Source organism: Sinocyclocheilus grahami, unplaced genomic scaffold (genome assembly GCF_001515645.1).
Source record: "Sinocyclocheilus grahami isolate Dianchi unplaced genomic scaffold, SAMN03320097.WGS_v1.1 scaffold240.1, whole genome shotgun sequence".
NCBI lineage: Eukaryota > Metazoa > Chordata > Actinopteri > Cypriniformes > Cyprinidae > Sinocyclocheilus > Sinocyclocheilus grahami.
In genome coordinates, this window is record NW_015505419.1 from 1,526,405 (window position 1) to 1,541,849 (window position 15,445).

General features: G+C 35.7%; 1 protein-coding gene across 1 annotated transcript in view; it reads left to right on the forward strand.

Annotated features, from left to right (window-relative positions):
* The window catches only part of LOC107597894 (focadhesin), a 47,474-nt gene that overhangs the window by 21,851 nt on the left and 10,178 nt on the right, over positions 1-15,445 (forward strand). Inside the window, exons 11-28 of the mRNA XM_016289098.1 lie at positions 1,247-1,351; positions 2,241-2,342; positions 3,788-3,918; positions 4,110-4,236; positions 4,751-4,885; positions 5,034-5,084; positions 5,261-5,344; positions 5,462-5,591; positions 7,379-7,567; positions 7,741-7,862; positions 8,744-8,836; positions 8,946-9,034; positions 11,769-11,810; positions 12,179-12,287; positions 12,624-12,740; positions 13,746-13,984; positions 14,108-14,197; positions 14,299-14,449. Coding sequence (XP_016144584.1) covers positions 1,247-1,351; positions 2,241-2,342; positions 3,788-3,918; positions 4,110-4,236; positions 4,751-4,885; positions 5,034-5,084; positions 5,261-5,344; positions 5,462-5,591; positions 7,379-7,567; positions 7,741-7,862; positions 8,744-8,836; positions 8,946-9,034; positions 11,769-11,810; positions 12,179-12,287; positions 12,624-12,740; positions 13,746-13,984; positions 14,108-14,197; positions 14,299-14,449 — 2,106 coding nt within the window. The remainder of the gene's footprint in view (positions 1-1,246; positions 1,352-2,240; positions 2,343-3,787; positions 3,919-4,109; positions 4,237-4,750; positions 4,886-5,033; positions 5,085-5,260; positions 5,345-5,461; positions 5,592-7,378; positions 7,568-7,740; positions 7,863-8,743; positions 8,837-8,945; positions 9,035-11,768; positions 11,811-12,178; positions 12,288-12,623; positions 12,741-13,745; positions 13,985-14,107; positions 14,198-14,298; positions 14,450-15,445) is intronic.

Genomic DNA, 15,445 nt, shown 5'->3' on the forward strand with positions numbered 1-15,445 from the left:
GCGCATACATCCTACGTCATCCGCCTGGAACGGCTCCCGCGTATGACAGATAGCGGAAGTGAGAGAAAAGTGTTTTTTACGTTTGAAATATGGATATTTTTCTTACAAAAACACATGGATTCGCTACAGGAGACCTTTATTCACGCCCCGGAGCCGTGTAAGGCACGTTTTATTATGGATGCGCACGCTTTATTTGACGTGTTTTGGACTGTTGAACAAAAACACCCGCCCACTGCAATGATAACACTTGGAATAGCCAGGACAATTTTTTTTTATATATCTCAGATTGGATTCGTCTGAAAGAAGAAAAGTCATATACACCTAGGATGCCTCAAGGGTGAGTAAATCACAGGCTAATTTTCATTTTTGGGTAAACTAACCCTTCAAACAGTGCTGATTGGTCATAGTGTTCACGCGCTCAAAAGATATGACTGTGATTGGCTACAGGGATCATCGCTTCATGCTCTTCACCGAGCGCTCACACAGAAGCACACGAGAGAGTTTGAAAGCCGCTATCAGCGGATCCATCACCGTCAGCAGATCCCTAATATATGAAATCAACACAACAAAATTAGCACAACACAACGGAAACAAGCTTTAATACAATAAAATTAGCACAACACAACGAAATCACCTCAACACAACAAAATTAGCAAAACACAATGGAAATAAGCCACAACACAACGATATGATATATTTTTCTCAGGAATATTTGAAAGAACTGCATTTGTTTGAAAAGTAACATTTGATATGTCTTTACTGTCACTTTTGGTCACTTTAACGCATCCTTGCTAAATAAAACTATTCATTCTCCCAATATCTGTATATCTGACCTTCTCTCAACTCCAGCAGTTCAAAAAGTGGCATCTGTACATTTATATTGATTGACTGATACTAATAGATGCCATCACTTCTGTACTGGCCTCATTGCACTGGCTACCAGGAAGTTTTTGAATTGATTTTACAATGCTATTCATTTTTAAGGCCCTGCATGGACTTGCTCCACAGTATTAGTAATCTCCTCCACCCTTACTCTACTTCCAGCTCCCTGAGGTCATCAGCCCAATTACTTCTGTTCCCCTCTTGATTTTTTGGTCCAAGGGAGATCAGGCTTTCTCCGTTGTAGCCACTAGATTTTGGATTTTAAAAGCAGTTTTGGGCTTGAAAGTGTATTTAGTAAGTTACTTTTCTTTGCAGTTAATTGTCTATTAATTGTTTGTTGAATTGTTTTTCTGTTTACCTGTAGGTGCCATGTCTACTTCCTATCCTGATGTTTAAACTGAGCAGAGTGTCTGATCCGGCTTTGTCTCACTCTGTTCTCTACACTCTGCCAAAACTGGGAACCCACAAGGTACAGTCATTAACATGCACAGCATGCACTGTTTACCTGGTGAGGGAATATTAAATTAGAATCTTAATCAATAGATGTTTTTCATCAAATGTGTTTTCTTGATTTATAAAAGTTTTACCAAGAAAAAGAATTGGAATTGGAAATTAAATTGAATTGAATTACATGTTCACATAGCTAATCATTCACTGTTAATTAATTATATTAAAAAGATGTTAATGCATGGCAGTCAAAATTAAGAATGCAACACCATTTGCAACACAAAATATGAATATAGTCCGTCTGCATGAATTTGGGATACGTTGCTTCCCCTGTTGCTATGGCAACAGCTTACCTGCACTGTAGGCAACTCCAGCCATTAACCTGACCATTGTCTGTGCCATTGTTATTCATTTGATTCGTATTATTCATAAATCTTCTATGCCAAATGTGTACTTCCGTAACATTTTGCTTGCTAGTAAAATGCTACATCAACAAAAAACACATTCTGCAGGTTGCACAGTGTACTCTAAAATATGAGTAAATGAGAGAGATGTTTTTGCTGATGTTATTCTTCTTTATTTTAAATGCTTAGGCACTCTATCATCAGCCTTTGAATGTGGATGGCAGTGTTTGCCCTTTAATGTATTCTTTAATTTTAGCATTTTGTAATCTGTGAGATACTCTTATTTTTTAAAAGCGCAGCAGAACGCAACCTAGCCTGTAGGTCACAGCCGAAGCATTAAAAACATAAAAGCATAGGGTAATTTAAGTTTGCATATATTAAGTAAACTATGCTTTTAGTTAATTTTTAAAATTATATCTGGTTCTGTTCAGTGTGTTTTAGCATTATGTGGATGTGTATCTTCTGCCTTGTGTGTGTTTATCCTGACTGACCTCTCTTGTGTTTCAGTTCTGCATCCCGCAGGTGCTTCATGTAATCCAAACTCTGGGCAGTTCATCCAGACTGAGGCCTGTGGCTCTGCGCCTCTTAACTCTGTTATGGCAAAAGCAGGTGCAGTTAACACTGATATCTGTTAAAACTGTTCTACTCTTCTCTATGTTGTGTCAGATGTCTGTGAGTAGGATGCCTTGATTCTGGTCATTTCTCATGTTGAATATCAGTATTCCATGTTTATTTAAAATGAATGTATTCCCATTTTACCATTTTTGTTTCTGTTTAGTCTTCTAATTTAATACAAAATATTTCATTACAAATACAGGATAGCAGTTTGAGTGACATTTTGTCCATAAAATGATGCATACAACCTGATGGTTTTATCCCTGTTATTAATGAAGCATAAAATTCTCATATTAATTTAGCTTTATTCTATCTATCTATCTATCTATCTATCTATCTATCTATCTATCTATCTATCTATCTATCTATCTATCTATCTATCTATCTATCTATCTATTCTGCCTCGTGTGTGTTTATCCTGACTGACCTCTCTTGTGTTTCAGTTCTGCATCCCGCAGGTGCTTCATGTAATCCAAACTCTGGGCAGTTCATCCAGACTGAGGCCTGTGGCTCTGCGCCTCTTAACTCTGTTATGGCAAAAGCAGGTGCAGTTAACACTGATATCTGTTAAAGCTGTTCTACTCTTCTCTATGTTGTGTCAGATGTCTGTGAGTAGGATGCCTTGATTCTGGTCATTTATCATGTTGAATATCAGTATTCCATGTTTATTTAAAATGAATGTATTCCCATTTTACCATTTTTGTTTCTGTTTAGTCTTCTAATTTAATACAAAATATTTCATTACAAATACAGGATAGCCGTTTGAGTGACATTTTGTCCATAAAATGATGCATACAACCTGATGGTTTTATCCCTGTTATTAATGAAGCATAAAATTCTCATATTAATTTAGCTTTATTCTATCTATCTATCTATCTATCTATCTATCTATCTATCTATCTATCTATCTATCTATCTATCTATCTATCTATCTATCTATCTATCTATCTATCTATCTATCTATCTATCATTACAATTCATGTTTTCATGTAATATTTGTTAACGTGTAATTCGAGTGAATAAAATGATTACATTATGCACATAACTTAATGTTTTGAGCCCTGTTATTAATGAAATGCAAAATTATACAAATACTAATTCATTTGTTCACAGACAATTTGTGTATTTTAGAAAAAAAATGAACATTTTAACTGAAATATTCCTGAACTAATTATCAGTTCAGATTGAATCTGCAAATTTGTTCTGATACCCAATCCTACTACAATATCTGCTTGAATTGCATTTAGACTGCACTTCAAATGTGTGATTGTAATCGTATAAGATAACAACATATCTAAAGCTAATTTCATTTGATTCATACAGGTTTAAGTGTGACTTGTTTGTGTCCAAATACTTTGTTGGACCACTATACTGTACTATATATCATAGTTCGGTTACCCTCAAGATAGATTTCTGAAGCTTTTGATTTTTTTGTATAGGACCGTGTGTATCCAGACCTGCAGAGACTGATGTCACAGCTTGAAAAATCCTCAGTGGTCATGGGAAAAGATACGCAATGGGAGCAGATATTAGCCAGAGCAGCCTGCGTCAGAGACATCTGTAGAGAGAGGTCTGCTTCACCCAAAATCTGCCACCATAAAACTGGAGTTCATGTAGCAGTTTGATGCACTGTATATTCCACATGGGATGGGACACTAGACTACCACTGTAACCATTTACCATCAAGGGTTTAATTTCAAAGATTTCCTGAGCAGTTACATTCATTCACACTTTTCCCGTATGCCGTACATATTGTTCCAGGCCGTACCAGCATGGAGGAGACATGCTGGCCGCCATCACCGACACGCTGATGCAGTTCTCCAGGAAGGATCAGGCCACTCCTGCTGCTCTGGCACTGCAGGGCTTACAGGAGCTCTGTAGAGCTGAGGTCAGTCTTTGTATCCCTGTGAAGAGGTTCACACTGGCTATCAGAAATGTGAAAGTGAAGATGAAAATGTATTTTTATTTCCAAAACTTTGTATTGTTTTGATTGGGTAGACCAGTGCCACTCTGGTCCTTATGTGCCCTCCTGCCTCAAGAGGCAAATTATAATAATTTCAGGGCTCAACAGGATTTTTGATTAGTTGGGAAATCAAAGAATCCTGAAAAAATGTATTGCAGTTTCCACAAAAACATTAATTAGCACACCTGTTTTCAACGAGAAATGTTTCTTGAGCATCAAATCAGCATATTAAAATGATTTCTTCAGGATTCTTTGATGAATTTAAAGTTCAAAATAACAGCATTTACTTGAAATAGAAAACTTTTGTAACAATGTAAATGTCTTCACTGTCACTTTTGATCAGTATTAATACAGTATTTCAATTCTCTTACACTAGCCAGTGGGCCATTCTTACTGTTGCTCTGCATTTGAATATTCTTCTCATCCGTTTTCTGTTCAGGTAGTTGATATCGTCTCCACATGGAAGGCACTCTCTCCTAAGCTGTGCTGTGACACCAGACCCCTGGTCCTAAAGGCCACAGCTGAACTTCTGGCATTAGTGCCTGCTTTAAATGTCAAAACTGAAGAATATGAGGCACGAGAACACCAACCACTGTTTCTGATTGCTAGATGTGTGCTATTTTGTAGCGGTGTCTAAATTCGTAGTTAAAAGCATGATTTATTTCTCTCCACATTTCATCCGGTACAAATTACTTTCAGGTCTTATGTCCTTTTCCTTCCAGAAATTCAGAAACGAGGCAGTCTGTGTTTTATGGGGCTACGCTCTTAGTCAGGTGAGCACTGAAATTTTCAAATGGTAATGAGCAGTAGGGATGGTCAGGGTGGCTGACTAGTCACCCAACAACTGTCTCTAATGAAAAGTGCCATTTTATGTATCTGCAATTTATTTTGTTATTTTGCTAGCAGTTATGAGTAAACAGTAATATTTAAAGCTTTTTGGCTTCATCAGGACCCAGAGGTTGCAAGCCAAGGTTATAAAGCTCTCTCTGAGTACTCTGAACCATTTCACACCGTCCTACACTTACCAGAGCAGGTGAGAACATTAGCTAAATATCCTCACATTATTTCTGTTTACCTTTTTTATATATATATATATATATATATATATATATACTGTGTATCTGTAATGGTGATATGATCTTGCTAACAGGCCAGACCCATACCAAAGCAGCCTGAAGAAGAGGATGAAGGGAAGGAAAATGAGAAGGATGAAGATATTTCAGTTCCAGGGGCGTCATATGTGAAGCTAGTTTGTCTCACACCACAATCCGTTTTACCAGGTATGATTATAAGATTATGGTGACTAACAGACTGTTTTTGTTGAGCAAACTCTTTTAATATATAGTTTGACTTGCATTTACAGTTATTTGAACCACAAAACTTTCATTTGAACTAATTCATCTGAATACTTTGTGAGGTGTAGATGACACAAAAATGAAAATTCTGTCAGCTTTTAGTCACCCTCATGTTGTTCCAAACCTGTATGACTTTTGTTTTTCTGTGGAACACAAAAAAAAGATATTTTGAAGAATGCTGGTAACCAAACTGTTTCGGTTCCCATTGAGTCCCATTATATTTTTAAACCATACAGTTGAAATCAATGGGAACAGAAACTGTTTGGTTACCAACATTCTTCAAAATATCTTTTTTTTGTATTCCACAGAAGAAATTAAGGCTCAGAACAGTGTGAGGGTGAGTATATAATGACAGAGTTTTCATTTTTGGGTGAACTATCCCTTTAATACATCACATTTTGACTCAATTTGTGTGTTATTTTACAATTTTTTAATAATTTCTTTTCCTTCTCAAAAACCCACATTGAATAAACACTATTCGATTCTTGTTTCATGTAAGACAATTATGTGTACAACTTTTATCAACTGTTATCATCGAATACTGTTATTTTATTCAAATTGATTGGTTATTCAATTATAAAATTTCAGTGTAGTCTTTGTATGAACTTATATGTGAACCTGGACCACAAAACCAGTCATAAGGGTCAATTTTTCGAAATTGAGATTTACACATCATCTGAACGCTGAAAAAATAAGCTTTCCATTGATGTAGGGTTTGTTAGGATAGAACAATATTTGGCCGAGATACAACTATTTGAAAATCTGGAATCTGAGGGTGCAAAAAAATCAAAATATTGAGAAAATCGCCTTTAAAGTTGTCCAAATGAAGTTCTTAGCAGTGCATATTACTAATCAAAAATTACGTTTTGATATATTTACAGTAGGAAATGTACAAAATATCTTCATGGAACATGATCTTTACTTAATGGTCTAATGATTTTTGGCATAAAAGAAAAATCAATAATTTTGACCCATACAATGTATTTTTAGCTATTGCTACAAATATACCCCAGCGACTTAAGACTGGTTTTGTTGCTCCAGGGTCACATATTAGGAGGCATTCATTAATCTCTTTGCACACAAACTCTCCGGTCATAAAAACCTGGAAATATCAGGGTAAAATGGATTTTTGTTTAAAAAAAAAGTCTTAAAAATAAAAAATGTACAAGACATGGCAATGTACTATTTGTGAGCAAATGATGATATATGACAATAATATATGAATACTATTGTTATAGGAGTCAGTTCCATTATTAATGAATGCTAATTGGGTTGTTTACTTAATACTTAACCTACTTGTTTTGCTTATTCATTATTATGATTATAAGATTATATGAGGGATACATTCACTGTTATCTGGTTAGATAACAAGCCAGCTGGTTGCATTTTTACAGTGGCAGAAGAAATAAACTGGGACAGATTTTGTGTACTGAAATTGTATTTATTATAAGACCCAAGGTGTGATTGTTTCACAGTTACTGTTATTTAATTGTAGCTTATTTTCATAATTTTACCAAGGTAATGTATTTGAAATACCTGGATGAATAAAACTTGAGGCTGTGTGGTTCAGTGTAATGTACTGCAAAATGCAACATAGCAAACCCACAACAAAGACTAGAATAAATTACACAATATGGAATATATTATAGACTTGTATTGTTTATCCTTTAACAAAAACCTACTTAATTCATGAGTTTTGTCTTCTAATGCAGCCCTTGAGACCTTCCTAACAGCTCTAGTCAGGCAGGAGATGAACCAAATGCCCCGTGGCGTGTACCATTCAGCTCTGAGTGGAGGGAATTTGCGCACTGACCAGGGAAAAACTGTATCTGGAATTCCTTCTTTTATGCTGAAAACTTATGAGAAGAACAAGCAGCCGGGTCTAAAACCTGGCTTAGCAGGTACATATACTGTACAAGAGTCATTTAGCTTTGTAATGAGGGTAATAATAAAGCATTTGGAAATTGTTATAGCTAATGCATATTTGTCACAACTGAAGTAGAAATTCTGTATTTGTCCAGTTAAATGTTTCAAATAAACATACAGTTCGTGGGTTTTGATTGGTGTGTTTCAGCTGGGCTTCTACTCTGTTATGACCTTCCTGTTCAAACTGACAAAGATGGACGTCCAATCACCCGCTTCCTTGTAAGCAGAGGGCGGAGTTATCAACAAATGTTAGCCACCCTTATTCATGAGGTACCTTCCAGCACACACTTATTTGGGTGAAACTTAAAGACTTGAATCATATTTAAATTTAAATGACATTTTACCCCAAAATGAGAAGAGTGTATTATTAATGAATGATAATATACTGTATATATCTATATCTATATATATATTAGTGCTGTCAAATTATTATTCGCGATTAATCGCATCCAAAATAAAAGTTTTTGTTTACATAGTAGATGTGTATGTACTGTGTATATTTATTATGCATATATAAATACACACACATGTATATATTTAAGAAAAATGTTACGTCTATATATTAAATATATTTATATATAATATAAATTGTATTAAGCGCAGCGTTGAGCTTCTTGAGTCTGTTCAGTAAAGAGCGTTTTGATTGGTGGATTAAAAGCTCACCGCGATTGGCTGAACGGAACATCCTCCAAAAAAAGATATTTATGAATCTTAACCTGCCAGGAAGGTCTCAAAAATACCACACACAAATTCAAAGCAGTCCACGCATGTGTGATGATTTGCAAATGCAGATTCAACGATCCATAAATACATGTACCATTATTCATAAATGTGTGATGGAAATTAATTCAAGAAATGTATATATACATATTTGTGTAAACATTTTAAATTTATTTAGGTAAGATGCATTTGTGTGAGCATTTGGGGAAATGTTTTGTAAATGTAAATTGTGCTGTGCATTTATGAATTTTGTTTTGCAAATGTGTTATTTTTGAGGCCGATCTGGCTCCATAGAGTTTTTCTGTCATTGGTGTTTTACATTAGATTCAAAATTCAGTATTCAGATAAATTTCTCATAATTGTGAATATATGAATACTTCACAATTGAAAAATTTTTTCATGGTCACTTTTTTCCAATCTTTTCCTCTCAGGTGAACATCCAGCCGTCTGAATGGCATCGCTCTCTGCTCTTGCCCCAGGCCTGGCGGGGCTTCATGAGCCGGGCTTACCATGCAGCTCTCCAGGTGATTCTGTGGGATTTTTAAACCCCCAAATCAGATGTATAAGAAGAAGACTAGCTTTATAATCAAGATCATAAATCGTGAGATTAAATTAGATGTAATAATTGTCCAGGGTCGAAAGGCAGAGCTGGAGATGCTACAGAAACAGGGTAAAGGGAGCCCGGAGGAACTGCAGTACAAACAGCACTATGCCTGGCTCTGGTAAGATTCACTCATCCAGGTTTGTGTTAAAATTGCAAATGAAACATAAGTAGCAACAGAGCTTTTCTTTCAAATTTTGAAATACATACGAGTAAAATGGGTAATCGAAAAAAGAAAATAAATGCAGGGTACTTCTATATCCATCCTTGGATGGAGACATATCGATTGAATGTGAGATTTCAGTCAATTGTAATAATTAAACGATTGGAGAAGTCACCAGATAGAAATCTGTAATTTCACTGGTAGATCAAATTGTGATAATTTATTAAGAATTAGAGTACAAGGTGAAAAAAGAATCATATGCACAGATTTTAAGATCAATAATACAAATTTAGAAAACAGGTGTGAATTTTCACTTCATCGTGACTTTAAACAGCGGGGTCTAAACAAGACTACTAGAGAAAATGCTTCTGTCCCTATTGAAAAATAAATATACTAAAATGTATTTGAAGTACATTTATTTCATGCTAAGTATACTGCAAATACTTTTACATATTTATGTACTTAATAAAAATACCCTGCAATAGTACTTTTGGTGTACTAAACTGGTATACTTAAAGCAGGGGTGTCCAAACTCGGTCCTGGAGGGCCGGTGTCCTGCAGAGTTTAGCTCCAACTTGCCTCAACACACCTGCCTTCAAGTTTCTAGTATGCCTAGTAAGAGCTTGATTAGCTGGTTCAGGTGTGTTTAATTGGGGTTGGAGCTAAACTCTTCAGGACACCGGCCCTCCAGGACCGAGTTTGGACACCCCTGACTTAAAGTCTGCTAAACTGGAACAACTCGTTTTGTACTTGATGTGCTTTAATTGTGTGGAAGTAGTACTGAAGTCCAACAAAAGATATACTGAATTATATTTGATTGTGCTAAAGTGGAACTATTGCAAGTATACTTTAAGTACACTTTAAATATCTTGCTTTTAAAGACCGATATTACTTGAAGATCATGCCATCCTTGTCAATAGTGACATTAATACAAATTTTAGGCTTAATATTAAGAATTGTGCATTGTTCTAATGTACAGTCTTTTTTGTTAGGTTTTGAATGATAAAACAAAATGTATTGTGTATATATACACACTTTGTGATTGTCAAAAGTTAGTTGAAGATGTTTATGCAGTGAGTAGCTTGAAAGTCATTACAAAATGGTTCAGAATAGTTTTAAGCAGCTCTAACGTGATTTGCTTGCAGATATTTTCTTATGAATGCCTTTATGAATGCAATGACATTTGCACACTCCTGAAAAGGTTTTAACACAGTAAGAGCAGATATAGTTTAAAGTTTTAATAAAAATGCATCCTATATTGATTCACCATGACATAAGCTGGCGTTGTTTTAAGAAACAAACAAAAAATGCACTTTGCTTACATAGATATATTACATGTAGTTTTTTTAAAAAGGCTAATAGATGCAAATAAGCTATAAATGTAAAAAGTTGCTCAGTATGTACGTTGATTCTCCCTAAATAGTTCAGATGAACCCCTAAGACTCACAGACGTCATAGCTGGCAATAAACAGCTTCTTGTAATGCTTTATATTTCATTGTTTTTAGCACAAAAAGCTTAGCACTTTCAGAAACTGTCAAGATGAATGCTGCGCTATAATGAAAGCCTCTAAAGACTGAAGTGTAATTGGAGCTTTGCACCATAGGGAGGAATGTGAAGGTATTATTTTATACATCTTGCTTGTGTCAAACCATCCAGAGCCGTTGAATTGTGATTGCTCTGGCCTTTCAGCTGCTTTGAAAAGCCTTTGAATGGAGACTGACATTTCAAAGACACGTACAAATGCATGCACATCACCATTGCACAAATTCATATAATCTTTCAATGTAAATCTGTTGGCATGTGTTATTGTTCACACGGTCTCTCGCCATAATATGCCCTATCGCATAACCATTCAGTCTGGCAGAACACCATAACTCAACCCACAGGACGCCATTTTGATGGCCTGTCAGCCCATGAGTGATTGATGGGATAATATGTTCAGATGGCAGCCAGAACTTCATTCCCCATGGCATCACGAATTCTCGTTTGTTCCGCAGTCTTTGTGTAATACAGTTATTCCTCTCCTGGGAGCTCAGGGCAGTCCGTATGTGGTCACGTGCCCTGAAGCATGCTGGGAGGGTTGGATGGTATGAGACCACTGGGATTGTAGGGTTACAGCTTTTGCCCCCGCAGAAAGAGATGTCAATTAAAGATGGTTTAAGCTGGAGGAAATGAGCTAGACTTGTCAAAAATGTGAGACTGCTAGAGAAAATGATTCTGCTATGCTTTTCTCTAATTTAAAGACTTTTATAAACACATCAGTTTGAGGGAAAAATACAATACTTGTATTTATACTTGAAAAATACTTGTTCGCTCCATTAGTTTTTGTAAAACCTGAAGATCATGTGATCCTTCATGATTTGAGAATGATTCAAGACAGTCTTGTTTTTCAGTGAAAGCAAGAACACCTGACCTTTTAAAATTTGAATTGAATTGCAATTTTTCTGTCATTTAAGATTCATTACTTGAAATGTTTTAAAATCATCCAGCATTTCCATGTTTAAATTGGATGAATCCCAGATTTTCAATATGGTCTCAGACTTTTGGGAGCCCTTGTACGGTACGTAGCCGTGCGAATGGTACCTGAGCTCTTAAATCATTGCCTGAGGAGATGAAAGCTCTTCTTGTCAGTCTGTGGAGCACTTTAAATCGTATCTCTCTCTCTTTCATTCTCTCTCTCTCTTTCCTCAGGGTCAGAGACCAACTGACTGATGTTGTCAAATCTGCCGCCAAGTGAGTTACTAAAGCTGCTGATATTCTTGGTTTTGTTCTATTTTTCTTTGTGTTTTTTCCCCCCACAAGCATCTTTTCAAAGCTAAAAGTCTAAACTATTGATTTTTTTCTTTTCTAAATGTTTTATTATTAAACCGAGGACTTCATATTCCGAATCTGCAGTTTGCTTTTGTTCACTGTAGTCTCTTAGGAAAGCATTTTTCAGTGCTTTATCGATTAAATGTAAGCTTATAATTACTCAACTAACATTTTCAGGCTTGTTTTCAGCATCGATGATTGTAATCATTCAGCGTTGCTGCAGCATTGTTCTGTTTAAAATCAGCCTGTATGCAGATTCATGTTTTATCATTTTGTCTCCAATATGACAGAGATAGTCCGGTTGTTCAAGGTAATTCTATCTTGGCATTAAGTGGCCTGGCTGTCGTCTTAACCAGATATGAGAGCAACCTTCCTACACAGTCTGAAAGTGGACTTGAGGTGAGATGCAGCTTTATCCATGACTAGTAGCATAAAATGTTTAGACTATAGACTTAAAAGGTAGCCACCTAATTTTTTTCTGCAAGACTGGTCATAACTTTTTAAAGTCAGTTACATAAAAATGTAGACCAGTCTAATTTGAATCCAAAAAGTAAGACTGATTACCATTTTCTTGTTAGTCAAACTAGACACAATCTTAAAATAGTGACTATGTTTATGCATCTGGCCCCCAGAGCAGTTACTTTTTCTGTTTTCCGACTGCCTAGCATTTCCTGGCTTTCTTTCATTCCTTTTCAAGGGAAAACTTTCCAATAAACTGTCATTTTCTATTCGTAGGTGGGTCCGGACATCCTTCCCACAGTTCACTGGCTGTCGATGGTGATTGACACGCTGCTCAGCATTGTTAGCAGTAACAGTAACCCTAAAGGACAAGTCTTCCCATGGTTCATTCATGTGAGTTGTAACTCCCTTGAGTGGGGTTTTTGAGAAATTATTTAATTTTAGAGACTGTATCCATTTGGTTCCAGTAGTGGTATACACTGCACCTTATTTGAAATCTATTAAATATTTTGTTTTATTAAAGTATATGCTCTGAAGTCTATAATACTGCACCTTTCTCACTTTTCAACAAGTAGTAATGCCATATTGGTAACATATTTCAATTGATTAACATTAATGAATCATTAACTAACATTTTTACAGCATTTATTAATATAAGTTAATGTTATTTTATGAATATACTAATGTTTATTGTTAATTCATGTACGTTTAAAATATATTAATGTTGACACCTTGAAATGTATTAGTGTATATGTAGAGGCTAACATTAACCTACAAAAGTATTGTTCATTTTTGATTCATGATGCCGACACTACTGTTCAAAAGCCTGGAGTACTATTTGTTTAAATAAATGAATACTTACATTCAGCAAGAACACATTAAAGTGATCAAAAGTGAAAATAAAGACATTTATATTGTTACAAAATATTTCTAATAAATGATGCTCCTTTGATCTTGTTCATCAAAAGAATCCTGAAAAATGCATCACAGTTTCCAAAAATACATAAGCAGCAAAACTGTTTTCAACATTGAGGATAATAAAATAAAATATTATCAGTATATTATATTAGATGTCTGAAGTATCATGTGGCACTGAAGACAGGAGTAATTCAGCTTTGCTATTATAAGATTAAAATATTTTAAAAGAGAAATTGGCTATTTTAAGCTGTAAACATATTTCACAATACATGTTTTTTACTATATTTTTGATCAAATAAATGCAGCTTTGGTGAGCATTAAACGTCTTTTAGACAATCTTACCAACCCCAGACTTGATTAGTAGTGTAATTCATGAACTAATCATTAACTAAAATTAAACCTTATTAGCGCATATTGATTTTCCCCCCCTTGTATTATCGCGCAAATGTGACATCATTTTATTTGTCTCACACTTTTTAGCGCTCCTACTCCGGTGAGAACACAGCGAGTGTGATCGCGCGCTCCTGTGCTGCTCTGGGTCTGGCGTTGCTGGTGCCAGTGCTGGTGACCTCGCGCAGAGAGAACGTTCCCGCTATCCTGGGCACTCTAGCGGCGGGACTGCCAGGATCGCCCACCGCAGACGAATCTCAGGCACTGCAGTTTCACAGCGGCCTGGCTCTGGGCATGTTTCTAGCGTGGCTGCATGACGAGAGAGTCAGGTGTGTGCTGAGTGATACCATAACTTCAGTCTGCCCATAAAACAGAATTTCAGCTTGTCACCAGACAATTTTAATAGCTATATCATGTTTGATGAATGTTTACTTGTTTTATGCTTACTGCAGTGATATATCTGGGCAGTCAGTGGCAGAGCTGCTTATGAAGCATCTGGAACGACTGGAAGATTGTTGCTTTAATCCCAATCTGGAGTATAAGTTAGTCTGTCTAATCATTTGTATCTGTCTACAGTATATTCTTCATTCCCCCTGTACACTAATAGACTCTTAAATGTTTGTTTGCTCTTTGTCTCTCTCAGTGCTGGTTGTGTGTTAGGTGTTGGGTTGGTACTCAGTTCTCTCAGTAGCAGTAGTCAGTCTGAGCGGGACCGTGTGCATGTGTCTCTCATGCTGGACAGACTCTTGCAGACCCTGCAGGACAGCAGCAATATGAGCCGCATGCTGCAGGAGGTAAAACCATATTGACTGTGGTGTTGTCAGGTGATGTTTGGAATCTTTAGTGGAGAAATGGCTTGATATTTTGCCTCTTCTACTGTACATTTGCTCAGAGTTTCCCAAGGATCACAAAATCCTGGTGGTTCATGAGGGAACTGCAGGGGGTAATAATAATAATGAATAAAATCATAAAAATATGAAATTAAAATAAATGAATAATAATAATAAACATTAAAATAAAAGTAATCAAAATAAAATGCTTATTTAAAAAAAAAAAAACGTTTTATGATGCGGGTTTTTTTTTTTACTTGCATGTCACGTGGCCATTAATCAGTATCAGTGAACCGCGAACATGCAAATGTGACCCTGGAGCACAAAACTTTAGTCTCAAGTCACGGGGGTATATTTGTAGCAATAGCTAAAAATACATTGTATGGGTCAAAATTATAGATTTTTCTTTTATGCCAAAAATCATTAGGATATTAAGAAAAGATCATGTTCCATGAAGACATTTTGTAAATTTCCTACTGTAAATATATTAAAACTTCATTTTTGATTAGTAATATGCATTGCTAAGAACTTAATTTGGACAACTTTAAAGGCGATTTTCTCAGCATGTTGATTTTTTTGCACCCTCAGATTCCAGATTTTCAAATAGTTGTATCTCGGCCAAATATTGTCCTGTCCTAACAATCCATACATCAATGGAAAGCTTATTTACTCAGAAAAACTGACACTTATGACTGGTTTTGTGGTCCAGGGTCACAAATGTGTTGAAAATATTAATATAAAAACTTAAAATCTCGAATATGAAGTATTATGGAAATGAAAATATTCTTGGCTGATGAAAAATGTGTGGGAATTCCTGCTTAAGCTGAACAATGTTTATGAATTGACACATGAATTTTTCTTTTCATGCAGTGAAAGCACAACATTTTTTTCCATCACTTGCTGCTTAAAAACTTTCAGTGGCAGTCATTTTTGTGCATCTGAACATTTCTTGTGTTTTTA